General features: G+C 49.3%; 3 protein-coding genes across 3 annotated transcripts; 2 read left to right on the forward strand and 1 right to left on the reverse strand.

The window, feature by feature from the left end:
- Positions 1–1,849: 1,849 nt before the first annotated feature.
- N7496_012700 (uncharacterized protein) lies at positions 1,850–2,385 on the reverse strand (the record flags this gene model as incomplete). Its single annotated transcript, XM_056705613.1, has 3 exons — positions 1,850–1,995; positions 2,060–2,265; positions 2,300–2,385. The coding sequence occupies 3 exons, from the start codon at positions 2,383–2,385 to the stop codon at positions 1,850–1,852; spliced, it is 438 nt and encodes a 145-aa protein (XP_056549511.1).
- A 10,318-nt stretch (positions 2,386–12,703) lies between these two features.
- Positions 12,704–16,270, forward strand: N7496_012701 (guanine nucleotide exchange factor; the record flags this gene model as incomplete). The annotated part of the gene is made up of 1 exon (XM_056705614.1): positions 12,704–16,270. One exon carries the CDS (start codon positions 12,704–12,706, stop codon positions 16,268–16,270), a length of 3,567 nt encoding a protein of 1,188 aa, XP_056549512.1.
- Positions 16,271–17,507: 1,237 nt separating this feature from the next.
- N7496_012702 (uncharacterized protein) lies at positions 17,508–18,795 on the forward strand (the record flags this gene model as incomplete). Its single annotated transcript, XM_056705615.1, has 3 exons — positions 17,508–17,932; positions 17,995–18,268; positions 18,340–18,795. 3 exons carry the CDS (start codon positions 17,508–17,510, stop codon positions 18,793–18,795), a joined length of 1,155 nt encoding a protein of 384 aa, XP_056549513.1.
- Between the last annotated feature and the right edge of the window lie 445 nt (positions 18,796–19,240).

Raw genomic sequence — 19,240 nt, forward strand, 5'->3', positions numbered from 1 at the left:
AAAAGTCAAGCATGCACTTTGAAGCGTCAACGAGTGTTATCATTTACTTCCAGTCATTCCAGGTACTCTCCCCCCTCGGTAGCCTAGTTGGTTACTACCTCGTGGAAGGGCCATATTTGGTCGCCACAATTGGTGGTTGAACCTCTGGGTGTGCCCCTGAGGGGAAACTGGCCTCCGATGTTGAGCATCGCTCCACAGATGGTCGGGCACATCCCTAGGCGGGGAGAGTGGGCGGGCGGGATGCGAGTGAGGGTGACCTCGCTCGCGGCACAAGTTTTTTGCATTTTATTTTTTGGGTCATGATTCTTCTCATTTTTAGCTTTCTATTGACACTTGAGATTTGTTTTTGAATGTGTTATGGGGCAGTTGTGGGATGGTGTTTATTGGGGGTGGCATCGCGTTGCTGCAATGTGAGGTATCTCGGCATTTTGGGATGGGGATCGAGCATCGTTGTGAGGTATGTAGGTAGCTGGAGGTGGAGGGTTCGATTCATGGAGAGAACTGTTTTATCTTTTTCGTGTTTGGTATCAAACATCAGAAGAATTATAAGGCTAGGATGATCGGGACTTGTGAGGTGAAATGGGTGAAGTGAGCAAACACGTAACAAGATCCAAGAGTAATAGTAATCTCCCAAAGAAGCCATACGGTCTTGATAATCATTTTGACAAGACCATGGCACACCTAGGCTTCATATATATGGCGCGGGGATCCCAATGCAGGCAACATCCGAGTATATCAGGGGATGCAGCAGATAGCTAGAGAATGTAATCAAGGCTGCGAATCTACCCTACAATATATCCTGTTCACACGTATATAGACTATACATCTAAATCTCCTTGAAGAAGATATCCCAGCCTTTCAAGATAACTGGACCGGTGACATATTCTTGAAGGACTCCACTGAATGTTGTGTATTGCTTCTTCTTTAATCTATCTTATGGCAAAACAACTAGAACTGATAACAAAATGTTCGAGGCAACCCTGCCTCGAGTTGTGACTTAAAGGTTTACTGTCTGTTGGAGTATATATTTTTCATCTTTCCAGAACCTTGAGCGTCAGTGTCTGATTTAATATAATAGTTTTCTAACATGGCCCTCTTTCATCGCCATAGATCTTCCATTAATTATCCATTATCAACCGTGATAACTTAGCCATATTCAGGATCTTGAAATTGACCATCCTGTTATTCTTGGAAGGAAAGCGGTAGATATAAAAGGGATTCAAGCATAGTCCAAACCCAAGAGATATATTTTTGGGCTTTGTTGTTTAGCGAACATTGAGCGGATGTTGTATGTAGGTGCGGGTGCTGTGTGTGTATGTAAATACTACGCAAATTCTACAATATATACCTCCAGGCAATGGCGAATTCCAGCTACCCGGAACAACATCCAAGGAAGTCAATGGATATAGTGACGCATTCTGTTCGTAACATTGAAAGAAGATAGACAACCACAGCAAAAGTACCTACAAGGTTCTACAATTTCTCATCAGATTTGCCCCATCTCAAAATATTTTCCGGAGAATTCTTTCTACCTTTCAATCATACCGCAAGAAACAGTATATTTCAACATAATGAACCTCCGAAGATTCTGATCTGTACACATTTCAACCTTTGGATTCAACTCATCTATCTCAAATCACATTATTGCCTATCCTAATCATAATATAGTTTTTAATCTACAGCATTATCTAGCAATAAGCTTCAAGCCGTCATTTCCACAAATCTTCATTGCCCCAAATCCAAGGGACTGGCACCCGCGCCGATACACGTGGGTACCGGACCCAGACAATGGGTGCAAGGTTCAAGGTTCAAGGGTTACTTTATGGTTTAAGCTTTCACGAATGGCTTTCTATTTGTAACAATGGGTCGAGTCATTGAGATTATACGGAGTCCTCCGGGCAGTACTATCACCGAACTCCATGGATCGGGCACTCAACGCTTCCATGAACCACAATGCAATTACTAGCATACCATACGCGTTGACACTGACACGGGCTGAAGATGTCTTACGAGTTTAGGGGCGGGCTATGAGGGAAAAGAAATAAACAACTCAACTCACCTTCCCGATCGAGCGGGCAAGACCCATTGTCAATGACAATCGGGAATCGCATCAAGCCACACTGCTTCAAGCGATTGGCGAGGGAGGATACTTCCCGCTCCTTTTCCACTCGACTCCGTCCGAGGAGAACAGATAAACATGAACCAGGTTGCTGGGAAGATGCGATGTGATGGACGGGGGACCCCGTATTGTATGATGGCGTAGGACTATGGCGAATTTTCGATGTCAAGTATTGCGTACCGCAGACTAGTTCGCGATGGCGACTTGCCAATTGCTTTTTCTAGACTTTCCTTGAATCCATGACAGCCACCCTGGTCCATCGTCATTCCGATGCGATCCCGACAGATTGGAACCTACTACAATGGAGAGATCCCCCTTAGAGAGATGGGAGGAGTAACCCAAACTTTCCCGCCGGGTCCGCGAGAAAAAAAATGGGGGTTGTTTCGAGCGTGCAAGTCGGGCGTAGGCGTGTTCCACTCAGCAGGAGCCAGTTCTGCACGAGGGTGGGAACTACTTCCCGTGCGTGAAGGGTCTTTTCTCTGCAGGATTTGACATTTTCGACAGCGGAAACTATAAGCTTTGGGCGCGGCGAGGTCTTGGAAAAAAAAAGCCCGCCCTCGAAGTGTAGCAAATGCCGTGCAAGACTTGGATGGTTTCGGGATTGCAGAATTATGTGTGCGCTCGTGCGCGACGCTGCAGGAACACACGGGTGATGCACATCTTTTTTGTTTCTCACGGGCGCCGGGAACACTTTTCTTCGCATGTGGTTTCCTGGACTAGATATTGACTGTGACGTGATTTTCGTCAGTCGGGGACTTGGTTTTGCTGATCAGTGTTAGACCGGTTCCTTGGGACGAGTTAAATCCCTATCGAGGAAATCAGTGCAGCTCTGCCGTGGAGGGGAGAATCTGCTTGATGCAAGAGGACCCGCATCGTATCCCGGACGTGAGGAGCGCGGTCCTTAAACCTTTTTCTGAGACCATCCGGGGAATTTTGCATTTCGTTCCTGCATGTTGATGCCGGATTCTGAGGAGTGATGAGTGATATCAAATTGTGACATGAAAATTCTCTCATATAGAAGGCTTTCCCCTCGTTACCTTTCCTGCAAACGTTGGAATTTCCATCACGTTGATGGTGGCCGGTGAGAAGACAAGAAAAACACCCGATGGCCCAGCATAGAAAGGATCAACATTAGACCACGTTCCGTTGGTCGTCAGAGCAGGCACGAACAAGCCAAGCCCCGCCGTCATCTCTTCTGTGACTGGCGTAAGCGCTAGGCTTGGGAAGCTCGGCATCCACTTGATCGTCGATGCAGTAGCCCCACACTCGAGCGAACTCCTGGTTCGGGATGCCATCACGCACCCACTTGAGTGACCAAGTGTGGATGGTTGCTCGAACAACACACTCGATCGGGAGGGCGGGATGGGGAACAAAAGGGTCGAGGAGGGGCCGTGTTCAAAGTGAAGCTCGGCTGTGATAAGAGACTGCGGTGTTGAATCGACGTGTAAGCGAAGTGTCAAAGTTCGAAGGATGGAGTATACACATACTCATGCAATTATTGCTTTTACTGCCCGTAGTCTGTCCCGCATTGTCGGGTTTGCGAGGCAAATCGGCAGGATTGAATGCGCAGGAATATCCACCGTCAACGCATGTAAGAGACAGATCGACTCGCCACAGAGTATGATCATCCCGTCTGGAGGTGGCGACAAACTAAGACCAGGCGAATAATCTGTGGTGGAGGAGCGATCGGGAGGACGTGGAGAGGAAATCGTGTGATGCCATTCAGAGTGTATGGTAAGAAATGGTATCGAGTGTAACGAGTGTAAAGATCGCAAGACCAGGACGTATTGTAATGTACGGTATTCCAGTAATGCACGTGCTTCCCTCCACTCCTCCTCCAGTCATTCCACTCGAGTGACGAACTGACCAGTCAATCAACAGATTCCGACATTTTTGACTGTGGCAGACGTGATGTGCCCTGTGGCTGTTTGAACCAAACGGAAGATACGAACTAACAAAACTACCAACCAACGCAACCGCACCCTTCTATCACGTCGTTGATCAACCCATGGGCACGAGACGATGATCCCCTTCCAACGTCCCGTCCCGCACAAGCACAACTGCTCAATTCTAAAACTCCATCACGAGTCCAAGGTGATAAGGGGGCCAAGACCTATCATGTTACGCCTTCCATCCCGTCCCAAGGACCGTGCCGCGGAGACGGTGGGGGGCGTTTCCGGGGGCTTATGCTGGGGAGTTGGAACTATCGAAATTCGCAACGACCACGAGTTCTCTTGCTGATATGACAGCAGCGACAGCCTTTTCGCATCATCGCCATTCGAGCTCTTTCGTCTTACATGAACGCGATTTTCCCTTGTGGACCACGTTAACGTTCCCCGAGGAACCCGATCATCAATTTTTTTCCTTCTAGCGTCTTTTCCCGAGAGGTCCGGTGCACCCTAGTCCCCCCACACCACGCCATTTCCATTTGGCATTCAGGGGGCACAACAGGGGAGCTTTACAGACCAGGTTCATACAGTAGTCCCGCAGCTTCTGGTGAACACGTGCTACAACGAGCCCGCCGTGGAGCTCCTCCAGTCGATACTTTGAGAGTTAAATTTGCCCCTCTGCCTTGCCCCCCTGCCCCTAAATGAACAGGGGACGATCATCGAATGATTTCGAGTGTTCTGGACTCAACGGTTTAGTGGCAAAGAGGGACCCCTCTTCAAGCTCGTCGGTAACCATGCGAGATTGAACGGACGTTTGAACTATTGAATTGCCAATCCTCTAGGCCGTTCTGCTTACCCTGTGATGTGCCGGAGTCCCAACTCCCGATTGCCTAAAAGGGGCAACAACGCTCCGGATGCGAACAATCGAATGAGAACCTATAATTCACTCACTGCTCGACTAGTTGACAGTCATCAAATAGTCTACACAACGGAGGTCCCTTGATAGCTCCAAAGCTCCATCTGCACCTAACAAACTGTTCGGGTCTGCGGCTGGGCCAGTCCCTTTGACAGGAGCCAGCATACCAACAGCATAAGAGCGTACACAGCCAAATTCAGAAAATCAGACATCAGATCCCGATTCTTTGTCACTGGGACCCCGGAAGCTCTTCCGCCTGCGTCCTAAAAAAGAACGTCCCCATCCTAGACGCCAAAAGCGCCCCGCCGAGTCCAATTTTGGGACCACGCCGTCGCCCCCTCCAAGTTCGAGCGACGAGGGGCAATGCCAAGAGCCAAAGGCAAAGAATTAGAGATCTTAGATCCCGAAACAAAGAAACACTTTACGCGTGGCGCTGGTCCCCGGTCGGGATTCGGCGAGCAGGAACAATATCGCCCATTTTACACTAGCTGACTAGCTTTTTAGGGGCCCCAGAGAGTATGGCTAGCGTAGCCGTCGGCGAGAACCTTTCATTTCTTTTTGTACGGAGTACTAAGTACGCCTCCCTGGGCTAGTGGCTCCCACGGACATGGATTAGGGACAGGGGTGCTACTGTATTTTCCTCGAGTTTGAGATATCTCGATTCCTTGAGCGCCACGGCTCGCGGCTGAACCGTTGTGCGGGATCGTGCTAGTCGATGCTAGCATGTTGCTAACTTACTCGTGAGTATGTCCCGTTCATCCTGATCCTTGTGACAGCTTCCTGGCCGTCTTGCGGGGGATTTCCGTAATACAGTCTTGAGGGATGGTGGAGCTTGAAAGGTGGGGTTGGTACATAGCGTTGCTTTCGTAGTCGTTCCCTGTCTTTGGGTTCCTGGCTCTGCTATGAGTCGCTGGCCATGGTATGGACTGAAGAGGGTAACTGGCTCGGGCAAGTCTCTCAATTTCAAGTCGTTTGTATTAGATACCGGTATCAATAAGGTTCTTGCTATACACGAGAAGTTACTCGATACAATGTCTTCGTCCATTAGTAAATGAATACGTTTATCCCATCGACCACTTCCCTGGGTCAAACTAGTCAGGTCTACTGTACGCTCCAAGTTCGTCGGGGCAGGAGTGGACATTAAACATTCCTACGGGGTACGTACTGTGGATGATTTATTCAATACCAGAGACTTGAGGTGAATAATTTGCGCCATAATATTAATGGCTGATTCGTGGTGGCGACGGGCGCTAGTTATGAATTTCTTCCCGGTCGATCATCCTGCGTCTATCTACATGTCCAATGATATTCGAGCCGAAGTGACGTGCCAAGGAAATTAATATCGCGATACAACTTGTATCAAGTATTGGTGACTTGTACGCAAGCTGGCGGTATCGATCCTATGTCTGAATCTGAGTAACTTTGTAGCCTTGTGTATTTGAGGTATAAACTGTCGAGTCTCCGTAAGGCCCCGCAATCCTTTGATCCTTTGATAGGAACTCGTTGTAGCGGAAATACTTTGTAATTTACTTCTATCAAAGTATGATTAGCGAAAACAATTGCTCATGACGTTTGTGTAACTCCTGGAAACCGTGGCATAGCTGCACCTCGCGGGGTAGTAAACTTACAAGAGGGGAAGCAAGCTCATAACAAACATGAACCCAAAACTCCAACAGCCTCAAATGAAACAACTAATCAATAATGCTCCCCTAGTTACACATATCTAATAGATCGATCCCATTCAATATCGAACCAAATATCCCAGCCTGCGGCGCAAAGACGCAGGTACACTCGGCCTGCAGCGTGCGCGGGGCTGCGATATATATGCAGTCTTCTCAGCCTCCGTCTGACCGCCACTGCAGGGCACAGTGTTCGTCGAATGACAACGGGTGCCATGCGGTTACACAGCATACACCAGGGACGGGAGAGGTACGAGGCAACGAGCCACGATATGCGTGTGAAATTTCTTATTTCTTTTGTCATTGATCGTGAAGGGATTTGGAGTTGAGATTGGAATTGTAGAGTCGCGGTGTGCGGATTGTTTCTTGTGACGTTATATTGCATGCTCAGGTTCGATTTATCATAATGGCATTGCTGAGGCATAGCTCTATTAGCTTGTGGTCAACCTGCTTGTGCAATTAGATAGAGCCTCAGTATTGAGTCGGTGACTCGGTGAATGTTTCGGCTACTGGACAGCTACTTCAGAATTTACCTATACCGTACTCTGTACACAATTCTCATTCTATGGCATAATTCACATGCTAGTGTTTCTTATGAAACAAGCCGAACCAAAATGAACAGACCACCTCTTGATGTCGCACCCAGCCAATAATGTCCCTCCCGAAACAAAAGATGACTCTTTTTTGCGTCGGCCCCGGAAACTTTGACCACCCTTACTTGTCACGTTCCTGGTAACTTAGATCTCGGGTATTTACTTATGTATAACTCCATGTACGGAATATATTGCGTGAAATTAAACACCACAGACTCAGATCTCGAGTTCAACTTTCAACTATGACTGAGTGTCTGGGTTTTAATGATCTGGACTCGAAGTGGCGGTCACTGTTTCCGCGATCGGCACTGAAATGGGACGGCACAATCCGCAATTCAATTTTTTGTTCTCATCGATAACCTAGAATAGTAGGAGATTATGTTGATTTGTATGAGATATATTTGACAAGGTCTTAGTTGTCACTTAAATGTACATGTATGCCGATGATGAATCGAATCACATCTAGGTAGCCGAGTTTGTCCGTCGCAAGTTCCACCTTGTACTTCTATATTTACATCCGCGTACTCCGGAGAAGCCACATTACTGGCTGTGGACATCCATATGCATACAAAATATCAATGGCCTCGATCCCTCTATGCAAAGTACTTCACTGCCGAAAATAAGAAAACCAACCGTCTCATCTAAACCTCGGTGAAGGAGAAATCTCAATAATTCATCACATGCTTTCTTAAGATTCATACAGTATGGACTCGACTAGTCCTTGGCCCTACCCACTCCGTACGTAGTTCTGCACGGATAAGATCCGTTACCAGCCCCACATCTTTGGGCATCAGGGCATCGGACCATCGGTCTCGTGTGATTTTGCCTGGAATGGGTGCCTTCGCGTGCCCGTCCGCGCATTGCAGACACACAGCCTTGAAGGATGGAGCAAACCTGCAATTGTCAGCACTACTGTAGGCAACGGAGTAATAATTGGAGAGGTTGGATTCCAGCAATTGGCATCGGTTGTAAATTGACGAGGCGCTTTTCGCGCGATAAGACAAGCAAACGGACTTTTGAGACAAAATACTCGGAGACTCAGAGTTCACGGGTTGAGCCGTCTTTTCCTGTGTGTATGCGTATACTCCGTATTAGGGTGGGTATGGAGTGGTATCCATGAATGTTTCATTTAGCACTGATCGCTATTGCTCTGTGCTCTCATCCGTATTCTTATCTCGAGATAGAGATAGAAGCTCGAAATTGAAAAGTTGAAAGAACTCCTCGGAGCTTATGATCGACATTAGCCACAATCTATCAGTACCATTCCCATCGAGGTAACCTGTGTTATCTCGAGTCCCCTAACTCCAGACTCTTTGCAAGTGGACTCCCCGACTCCCAGCAGACTACCGACATTATCTGATCCTCCTCGGACCAGCTCCTCGATAAAACCTGGCCCGAGCTCCCTTCCCTAAACACCCGCAATCACGTCCCACGGTTCAATCCCGACCGGAGCACGGAGATGTCTCCCAATTCAAGAGCGACCACCGCAGATCACACTCCTCCGGAAGTATCGGAGGGGCAGAAGGATCTCCTCGCCCCCGCCTTGTAGTAAAGTAATACGCCTATGATCATACCGGCTGGTTCCTGATGCGCCTAGCTCTGTGATAATGCGGAGAGGGCTTGCATTAACTTACCCCCAGGCATCCTGCGCCTATTGGATCGCCTTCGTGATCGTGTCGGAGGTTTTTTTTTGTCGCTCCTTCGTGCTGACAGGCGTCGGGGGGTTTGAGAACATGTGACTGGAGGGGAATGCGTTGATGGGGAGGAAGCGATTTGCGTGTGAATATTCGGAACTGGCCTGGCAACTGCAGTATCACCGAGTTTTTGCAGGGCTGGATAGTGGTTGGTTGATTGGGGTGGGAGGGGTGGTTGGTGATAGTGATACCGGTTGATCTAGTTTTGGTTCTTGTTTGTGGTAGGATATTGTTTTGACTGTATGGGATAATAGTGATTAGTTTGGATAACTTCATATATACATTTCGCACGGAGTGCCTTGAATGACGGAATTAATTAAGCAGGGGTTCAAGCAATAGAGCATGGCTCCGAGGTCTTTTCTTTGTTGTTAGCTCGAAGCTCGCCGAGCTTGCCCATCAAGTCTAGACCGATGACGGAACGAAGCGCTTTCCCTCTCCATAATGGATCATGTCGCAAATTTAAGACCTCGATCAAGTCGGAGTATATGGAAGCAATTGCACCAAAGATGGGAGCTTTCCCCGTCTGTTCACAATTCAAGCTCGTGGATGGAGCTCTCTCCACTGTTACGCTCTGGTCACTTTGTGATCCAAGTACTGAAAAGTTGAGCCATCAAACCTCCGTAACTACTCCGTAGTGAACCACGGAAGAATTTGCTACTCGATGCTACGCACTATATTTTGGGGCGACTTGAGAAACAAAAGTACCACCAAGTCAATCACTAAGCGGATGTTTCCTACCAGTCACCCCCCAAATTTTCACCGGAGAGACAAAGTCCCGAAATAGAGAGAGAGAGGCAACTTAGACTGGACCAGGCCAGACCCTGACCATTCCGTAGCGAGTAATTCGGTCCTTTCCATCCGATATCCATAGTGCATCCATCGCATCCCTCGGTACCGTCTTTCATCCTTGACTATGGAGGAGAACCGTCTCAGGTCTTAGACATGGGTCCACGTCAAAACAAAAAGAGACTAGAAAGAGATTTTCCCGGCGAATCCACCCACCAACAGCAGCATCTGCACCGTACACCGGCTACATTAACTATTAACGATGGGCCCGTCCATGCGGACTGTCGGACGGCCTACAGTATGGAGAACGGAGGATACTGTATGACCCCCATGCACGGCGCGGGTGGCTCTACAATAATGGGGCCCGCTGACCGTGACGTTTGACCGTTTCCGATGAGCCTTGCGATAGCTCGAATCTCCCAGCCGACGCGTTTGTGGATCCCGCGTCTGCCAACGCGAACTTGCGTTGGTCACTGTTGGTTCTTTTTATGGGCGGTCCTCGCAATCCTATCGACGATTCTGGACTAAGGCAGTGGTCACTGGATGCCACCGCCCCACGCGGGATGAAGGGGGGAGGGGTAGGTTAGAAGGCAAACAAAGAAAATGGGTTGGAATGGGGCGAGCTAAAGATGGAGGCTACTCGATGCGCTTGTGGCGATGGGGCGAACGGGATCTGGTTCTCTAAGTCTACGGAGTACAGACCGGGAGGAGTTGAACTAGTTACTAGTATGGAGTTACTGTAGTATCTGTATCTTGGTAAAAGATTTCGAGGAAACTGGAATACTTGGGGCCCGAGGACAAAGTCCTCTGGTACCGAAGTTGCTCGGTCGACATATCTGATATATTACATCTCCCGGCCTCAGGACTAAACGGCGTGCCAAAATAAATTGGGAGGCGGCAAAAGCACTAAAAGAGACTTTTATTTTTTTGGCTGCTGTCACTTAGGGGACGGTCGCTGCGCTGTCGATCCCCGGAGGATAGTTGACAGGCAACGTGAGAAGAGCCAAGGCAAGACTAGCTTGACTCGTTAGGGTCATGTACGAGGTAGAAACTAGCAATCTAGAAATAAGAAAAGAAAAAAAAGACGGTAAGTACCTTTCGAAAAAAAAGGTGACTGATCGAGTCCGCCCGTGTTTGGCCCTCGCTGCAGGCTCCAGCACACACGGCCAGTGCATTTAAGACAGGACCGGGTTTCCCCCCACAGAATTGATTTTGGAAGGGATTTTTGATTCGTGCGGTATCGCGGGTGGCTTGGTGGTTTTTCGGAGTGGACCAATTAGGAGGTGATTTAATATGGGTTTTTGAGTTGGTGAGGTCTGGACCGGGAAACGTTCGGCAGATGTAAGGTGGATTTTGGGGAGAAAAGGAGAAGGATTTATTGAGTGTACTGTTTATGGAGGACTTGGTATGGTTTGTATTATTGGGTGTGTATGTCTGTATAGGTAGTAAAGTACTTCTGTTGGATCTTGGAAGAAGGTCCTTTGAAATCATTATGTAGTATCCAAGGAGCCTTACAAGAAAGAAAGAAGCAAGTACAATATGCATCCATGTCTACGGAATACAGTCCATGGTACCGTGGCCCGTTCATAGTAGATAGCACGGGGCAAGCTTATAATTCCTTTTTGCTCCGTGCTACCTTATCTTCTTCGACGTGGGCTATGTCCTTACTATGATAGGCACTCCGGGTTGCTTTTTTGCTTCTTGGTTTCCAGAAGCAATATATGATTTCGGGCCACCCAGAAGGACGGGAGGTTATGCTATCGGGGTAGGGGAAGTCGACAAGATAGACGGAGATGAGACTATTTGCCTTCCAGTTATGGGAGTACTGGATACAGACTATGTACGGATGAACGGGAATGGTATTATTAGGGTACTCCGTACTGACGTTCCAAAAGTACGTATGCTCTGTAATCGTACCTTTGGAAAGAAGGCACTACTATACACTAGCGTAATGTATTTCTTCCCCCTAGTGGCATCAATTTACGTCAATTACGGGGCCAATACCGGCCAGTGGAGCTTGCATGGATCGTCCCGATCGAGTCCCAGAAGAATCAACTGGGTCCTCGACTCCAGAGAAGCTCTTTCTTATTATTCCACCCTCCTCCCTTTTTCCCTTCAGTCCTTCTTTTGACCCTTTAGCATATTCGTCCTTGAGGGGAAAAAGATTCAGACCTCTTAATTGATTTCTGATTCCATTGCGCCCTCCCCGGTGGCAATTATAACGGACTGTATTCTTCATCCCTTTTTTTACAACCCCTCGCCGCCCTTGCGTTAAGGTTCCAAGCAATAAGGGATTCCCAGCTTCGTCATCTAATTTTTACTGCAAGTCAGTTGGCCTGTCCTTGCTGCGACCTTCGTCATTAGGGCTCGACCATTATTGAGGCTCCCCTGGCAGGTTGTGTTGTGCATTATTCCCAACCTCGCTCGGCCACTTGGAATATACAGTGGGTTATCCTGCGTTTTCTATCGATTTGCGACTGTGACTTGTCAATCATCATCCCCCCCTTTTGATTTTGGGGTCTTTCAATGTTTCGGACTCCTGTTCAAGAGAGTCTGTCACTGTTTATAGTTTGAGATTACTTTTCAAAAGGGTGGGTTTGTCAAATCCGATTCCTCTCTCCCCCCCCAGCATTCCTTGCCCTACTCGACTCCTTGGACTCGCAAAACATTCCAATACAGTTCCCTATTTTGGGAACTAAACACTTGTGATTCCTTGTTATCTGTTCCATTCGATCATTTTGCCCGCCCTTGTCTAGCGCCCCCTCCAATTGACCTTGATGTGTAGGGTTATCCCCAGCCATCTGGCGATCCAAAGCCCCCGCAATCAAACCTGATTTTCTTCACGACTCGCCACTTGTCTTTTCTCGAGCGTTCAGCCCCTTTTGTTCATCTGCTAGGTACGGAAGGCCCTTCGAGAAATGTCAATTGCATCTATCATCGCATAAACGCCCCGGTCAGTGACCATCACGGCTTTTCCGCTACTCCCAAATTCGATACCCATCCCGAAGTGGGCAACCCACGGAATCAATGAAGCCAAACATCCCACCGTTAAAGATCGCAAAGTCGAATCCGAATATTACTGTGTCGACCACATTGTCGGATCAAGACGACACAAATCATACGCGGGCTCGTTTCTATTCGAATAACCTCGGCCAGTCCGAGATGACGCCGCCATTGACACCTTCAGGCATTACTCAATCAGAACACAATATGGAACAACCAGAGGCCCCGAGAGCCGTCTTTCACAACTACTTGCGTGCATTTTATCCTTTTCATCCTGCCGGAGATGTCTCTCCATCGACGGTGACTCTTCCGCTAGACCAGGGCGATATCATCCTGGTCCACTCCGTTCACACCAATGGCTGGGCCGACGGTACCTTGTTGGATTCTGGGAATCGAGGCTGGCTGCCTACCAATTACTGCGAAGCATATGATCAACTACCCATGCGTCCCTTGTTGAAAGCACTGACAGACTTTTGGGATATCATTCGAGGAGGATGTGGCTCATCACTAAAGGATTTCGGTAACCAAGACTTGATGCGAGGCCCCATCGCTGGCGTTCGATTCCTCCTGGAGAAATCCGAGTGCTTGACTCGGGAAGCACCCCTTGTCAAGAAGTATGATGGACTCCGCCGCATCCGCAAGGCTCTGCTGTCTGATCTTTCGTCCCTTGTCAAGACTGCCAAGCGGTTCCAGGATGTTGCCAATGGTGCTCCGGCGGAGGATGAGGTCGAGGCCATTCTGGATGAGATGCTTCTCAAGGCTTTCAAGATTGTCACCCGTGGTGTTCGCTTCTTGGATGTCTGGAACGAGGAAGTTGGCTTGACCCGGACGATTGCCGAGATGGAGACTGTCGGCACTCAATTCGATATGCCCCCAACCCCAGCTTCCGCGACTTTCTCCCTGGCTGATACTGCCCCGACTTCCGATACTTGCACCGAACGAAACGAGTCTCGACAGATGAGCCACAGCCGCATGGAATTCAGCCGAGCCTCGATGCGGAATGAGATGGTGGATCACCAGTCCCGACCCATGTCTGTATCAACCAAGCGTATCTCCGTCTCCCACCGGGTCTCTTACTCTGGTCCCTCGTCAGCCATTCGTGCGCAAAACCTTGCTTCGGAGCGACTAGGTACCTCGTATGATGCCTTCCTGGGCGTGCTGGGATCTTTCATCGGTCTTCACATGCAGTCGCGCTCGTCAACGGAACTGGTCACCACCACTCAGCAGGCCGTGCAGTCTTGCCGGGCTTTGCTCAAGGTGGTTGAGGCTGTGTGCGAGCATGATGCCCAGCGAAGTGTCCTCCTCGACGAGGCACGCGAGTCCATGTGCGAGAAGCTGGCAGAGTTGGTCCAAGCTGCCCGCGACGTCTTCCGTCCTGCCAACTCTCAAGACGACGACCTGGTATTCATGCCGGATGAGGGCAAGCGACTGGTCGATGCTGCAACGGATTGCGTTCGCGCCGCTGGTAACTGCCTGGCCAAGGCTCGTCTGGTGCTGGAGCAAATCGGTGACATCGAGCTGGACCCCGTCCAGGAAGAAGAAACCACCACCGACCAGGAAGTCTCAGGCATTGTCACCTCCCAAGTGTCGCCCGACATGCCGACTGACCAGGAAAAATCCCAAGAGCTCTCACTTCGTCTTCCCCCGCCCCCTCTCACGATTCCAAACTCGACCTACTCGCCTTCCACCCCTGGCCTCACCGACTCGACCACACCTTCTTCTTTCCAATCGCACCTCACTTCTTCCAGCAGTCCCGTCCACCCTTCTGCTCCATCCTCTTTCCCTAACTCTGCCACTATCCCCACCCAGCCTGATCAAGCTTCCTCCTTCTCTTCATACGACAGCGGCTTCCGTGAGAGTCATCCCAAGTCCGACGTGAGCGAATCCTTCGGTCGTGGTGTCACAAGCACGGGTAGCAGCTTCACGTACCACAGTCACACGCGCGACTCCGAGATGAGTGGCCTTTCTCAGACTTCCACCCGGGCCACCTCCCCTGACATTGGGGGTAGCTTCCATGGCAGCTTCAAGGTGCCTTCCTTGAAGGAGAGTGTCAGCCACTCTACCTTGGCCGAGGAGAACGAGGAGACCGAAGCTCATCTTCTTGAGAAGACTTATGCTCACGAGCTGGTCTACAAGGATGGCCAAGTCATGGGTGGCAGTCTTCGTGCTCTCATCGAGAAGCTCACTGCTCACCAGTCTACCCCGGACGCCATGTTCGTCTCCACCTTCTACCTCACCTTCCGTCTCTTCGCTACTCCTCTGGAGTTCGCCGAGGCTCTCGCCGAGCGATTCGAGTACATTGGCGACACTCCCCACGCTGCGGGACCCGTTCGGCTGCGCGTTTACAACGTGTTCAAGGGCTGGCTCGAGTCCCACTGGCGCCATGATCGCGATAACTCGGCTCTCGAGTTTATCATCACCTTTGCAGAGACTCGTTTGACTACTGACCTCCCGACTGCCGGCAAGCGTCTCCTTGAGCTGGCTGACAAGGTCTCTGCGGTCCACGGCCCCGTCGTTCCTCGTCTGGTCTCGTCTATGGGCAAGACCAACACCGCCATTGCTCAATACGTTCACCCTGACACCCCTCTTCCTCCTCCCGTCCTTGGCAAGAAGGAGGCCAACCTGCTCAAGCAGTGGAAGACTGGCGAGGCCTCGATCTCCATCTTGGACTTTGACCCCTTGGAGCTGGCCCGCCAGCTGACCATCAAGGAGTCTCGTATCTTCTGCTCGATCCTTCCCGAGGAGCTTCTCGACACCGAGTGGACTCGGAAGTCGGGCTCGCTCGCAGTCAACGTTCGCGCCATGTCGACCCTGTCCACGGATTTGGCTCACTTGGTCGCCGACTCCATCCTCTACCTGGAGGAGCCCAAGAAGCGTGCTGCGACCATCAAGCACTGGGTGAAGATTGCCAACAAGTGCTTTGAGTTGAACAACTACGACTCCCTCATGGCCATCATCTGCTCTTTGAACTCTTCCATGATCTCCCGCCTGAGGCGCACTTGGGACGTGGTCTCGCAGAAGACCAAGACTACCTTGGAGCATCTCCGCACCATCGTCGACGTTTCTCGCAACTACTCAGTCCTGCGCCAGCGCCTGCAAGGCCACGTGCCGCCCTGCCTGCCCTTCGTCGGTACCTACCTGACCGATCTCACCTTCGTTGATCACGGCAACCAGTCTCTTCGCTCCCTGCCAACGGACGATGGTGAGATGACTGTCATTAACTTCGACAAGCACATGAAGACGGCCAAGATTATCAGCGAGCTCCAGCGTTTCCAGATCCCCTACCGCCTTACCGAGGTTCCGGAGCTACAGACCTGGATGCAGAATGAGCTGGTGCGTGTGCGCTCCAACGGCGAGACTACTCTCCAGACCTTCTACCGCCGGTCGCTGGTCCTCGAACCGCGAGAGCCCTCACGCAGCAATGTCAATCTCCCCGCTCTGGCTCAGGCTCAGGCTCAGGCCCAGGCCCAATCTCAAGCCTCCGAGTCATCACCTCCCAACCAGTCCATCCTTGAAAACGCCAAGGACAAATTCGACTTCTTATCGTGGACAAACCCTTCTAAGCCCAAGTCCGTCGCGACTAACGGCTAATCTTCTTCATATCATACCCCAATACCCCAATTTTACTTTTTAACATTGACGACTGATGACCACATATTTTTCTTGTTTCTCCGGTTCTATGCTGTTTTATTCCATCTTTCCGACCTATTATCTGCTATGCTGGCTGCATAATGTTTCATTTACTCCGTTCTTGTCTCCCAAAGTTTTGTGAATATCCCCCATTTTTTTCTTCCTTTCTTACTATCTTCGGGCGGCGCTCGTGTCTTTTGTTTCATTCTTCCCCGCGGGGATAACTGGCATCAGAAAAGCGAATAGGAATTGGGTCCCGGTTGGAAAAAACGGAGTCACCAAGGGCCTTTTCTCGATTTCTTTTCTTCCTTTTGATCAATGGGTTATGTCTTTTGGGAGGAATATGGACCTTCTTGTCTGTTATTTGTGCTGGGATGGTCTTCCTACGGCTCTTTTTTTTGAGCAGGGATGCTAGCCCCCCGGCTTCTGTACAAGTGCTATGTTAAATGCTACAATGCAAACATGCTTTTGCTGAATATTTGATTTCGTGGAATTGTAGATTGTAAATCATAATGTAAAGCCTAGTAAATCATCGTAGTCGCTCTTTCGCTTAGTATCTCGTATGGTGTCACGTCTTCCGACTTGGGAATAGGACTCCCAACCAATCTAGCCCCGTCAGTCCTCCAAGACCCTTACGTAGTCCGAGCTCTCTTGACACTTTATAGCCTACTTGTGGCTCGTTCTCTATTCTAATGAGATTAAGCTACTGAACATGGGACGTCATAGTGACAACGAAGCGTCCACATTTGTCGATTTCCCGCTATAATGTCGGACGTCTAATTAGGAAGTCCACAATCTAGATCAGGCATAGTATTCTCTCAAAAAGGCATGGATATTTTCCTATACCACGAACTACTCGCCCTCTCATACTGGTAGTAGTCCTTTCCTTTTTCTCCCTATCACCGTCTCTCCCTTTCCTTCTTCAACCTCTCTCTTGCTACTTGCTCTACTTTGCTGTAGCCTTCGCTCGCGATTCTTGCTCTTGCAGTTGCTTGGATATTATTCTAGCTTCTGCTTCTCTCTACTCCTATCTCTCCATCTACCTGTTTCTACCTTTCCTTATCTTTCTCTCCCTCCTCTCTAGCTACAGTAAACTCGTACTAGTCAGGACTCTTCTATGGGATTATCGCCAAACAAGAAACTCCTCTTTACCTCCCCGTTACAAACGTCCATCCAACAACGGGGATTAACCACCACCATGCGCCTCAAAATGCAACAAGAACCCACCTGGATGTGGCGCTATAAGCACCATAGCGAGGTGCTCGTAAACATCTGGACATATCTTACTCAGATGTTGACGGATTCTATCCCGGACGTTTTCATCAAGAAGCTCAACGTCAACCTTCAACCTCTCGACTTCTTCTCCGGAAAGACTGTGACAGACCCTGCAGCTTCTTTTGACCCTTTCTTCATGCCGACGGACAAAAAGGTCTTGCAGAAAAAGAAGAATAAATCTATCGAGCACACGGTCAACTTCCCCCCGCATCTTGGTAAGCCTCATAAGGCTACCGCAAAGCCTACCTCTCAAGATCTAGATCTTCAGAAGGATCTTGTGGAGGAGCTTCAGAAATTTTGTCTTCTGGCCGAGTCATATCCTGTAGCAGAGAAAATGACTCATTTCGAGTAAGTCTTACATCTGTAATCCGAGTACTGCGCTTTACACGTGAACTAAATCTTGTTGTTAGTCGACCCTCAAATGCCAACGCGGAAAATATCCGGACGTTGGCCGGTTCGGTTCCCTTCCAAATTCCCTGGGCGATGGAGTATAAGCAAGGTGCCCGTGTCATCACCCTTGCTCCAGAAGCCTACCCCGACCCTGTCCGGCCCTCAGCGACCGAAGTCGAAGTCTTGATTGCCATCATCACACAGGGTCTGCGCCAGCAGAGCGATGATCTTGGTCTATCTAATTCCAGGATCAGAAATATCCTGCATTTGGGTTTCGTCAACTTTGTCATCCCAGTAAGTAACAGTTCAACAGTTTCCCCCAGACGATATGAATTGCCAGATATCCTGACTAACGTGTATTCCAGGCTCTTATCATCTCCGTCTACCCTGGTGCCCAAGTCCGGGTTTTGTACGGCTACATGGTCAACAACCAGCTATACCTGCACTTCACTAAGCTCCAGCAATTCACAGAGAACAACTTCCAAAAAATGCTGGAAGCAACTCTCCTCTGGGCTTTCCCTATTGCTCGTGGCCAAGCTGCCAAGCTCATCACCCTTCCTGACATCATGGAAGAAGAGCAAGAAGCTGTAGAAGGAGAAGACTGGGAGGACCTGGAGGATGTAGAGTCTGAAGAAGACGATGAAGATTGTACTCTGCACGTATATACGAAGGAAGAAGGGGGGGATGGTCATGTAAAGGGGACGAGAAAAGATTGTATGTTGAATGTTTCGAACACGTCTACTGTTACTGCTACTTCTTCTGCAACGAGGAAGAGTAGGAGTAAGAAGCCCACGAGGAAGGGGAGGAGACGTGGTCATTAGGAAATTTGGAAATATCATATTGGAAATGCCCTATATCATGTACTCGAGATGTTAAGAAGAATGAAATGAAAATTTTCACACAAAGCCACCTAAGTTTGCCCGCCTCCTTCAACAATATTAGTGTGTGGGATAAGTAGTAGCCTGGAGAGTGAAATCAATCAAATCGATTTTCAATTTTCATCCCATTTCATGAGTGTAAGCGATAAATGTTGGAAAGCTATTCTGGTTATGTCTCACTACATAGTGAGATACGTATGAAGTAGATGTGATGGGCCTAGAGAGCTTTGATGACTTTACGGCCGTTAGAGGATCGGGAGGTCCGCGGACTGTCCGGAGCTCAAGGTGCAAGACTCCACTCACTCCGCGGTCTTTGAAAAGGCATATAAAATACTCAAGAGAATAGCAATTATCACTAGCTCCATAATTCATACCTATCACACTATCA

This window comes from Penicillium cataractarum (assembly GCF_028827025.1).
Source record: "Penicillium cataractarum strain IBT 29864 chromosome Unknown utg000010l, whole genome shotgun sequence".
NCBI lineage: Eukaryota > Fungi > Ascomycota > Eurotiomycetes > Eurotiales > Aspergillaceae > Penicillium > Penicillium cataractarum.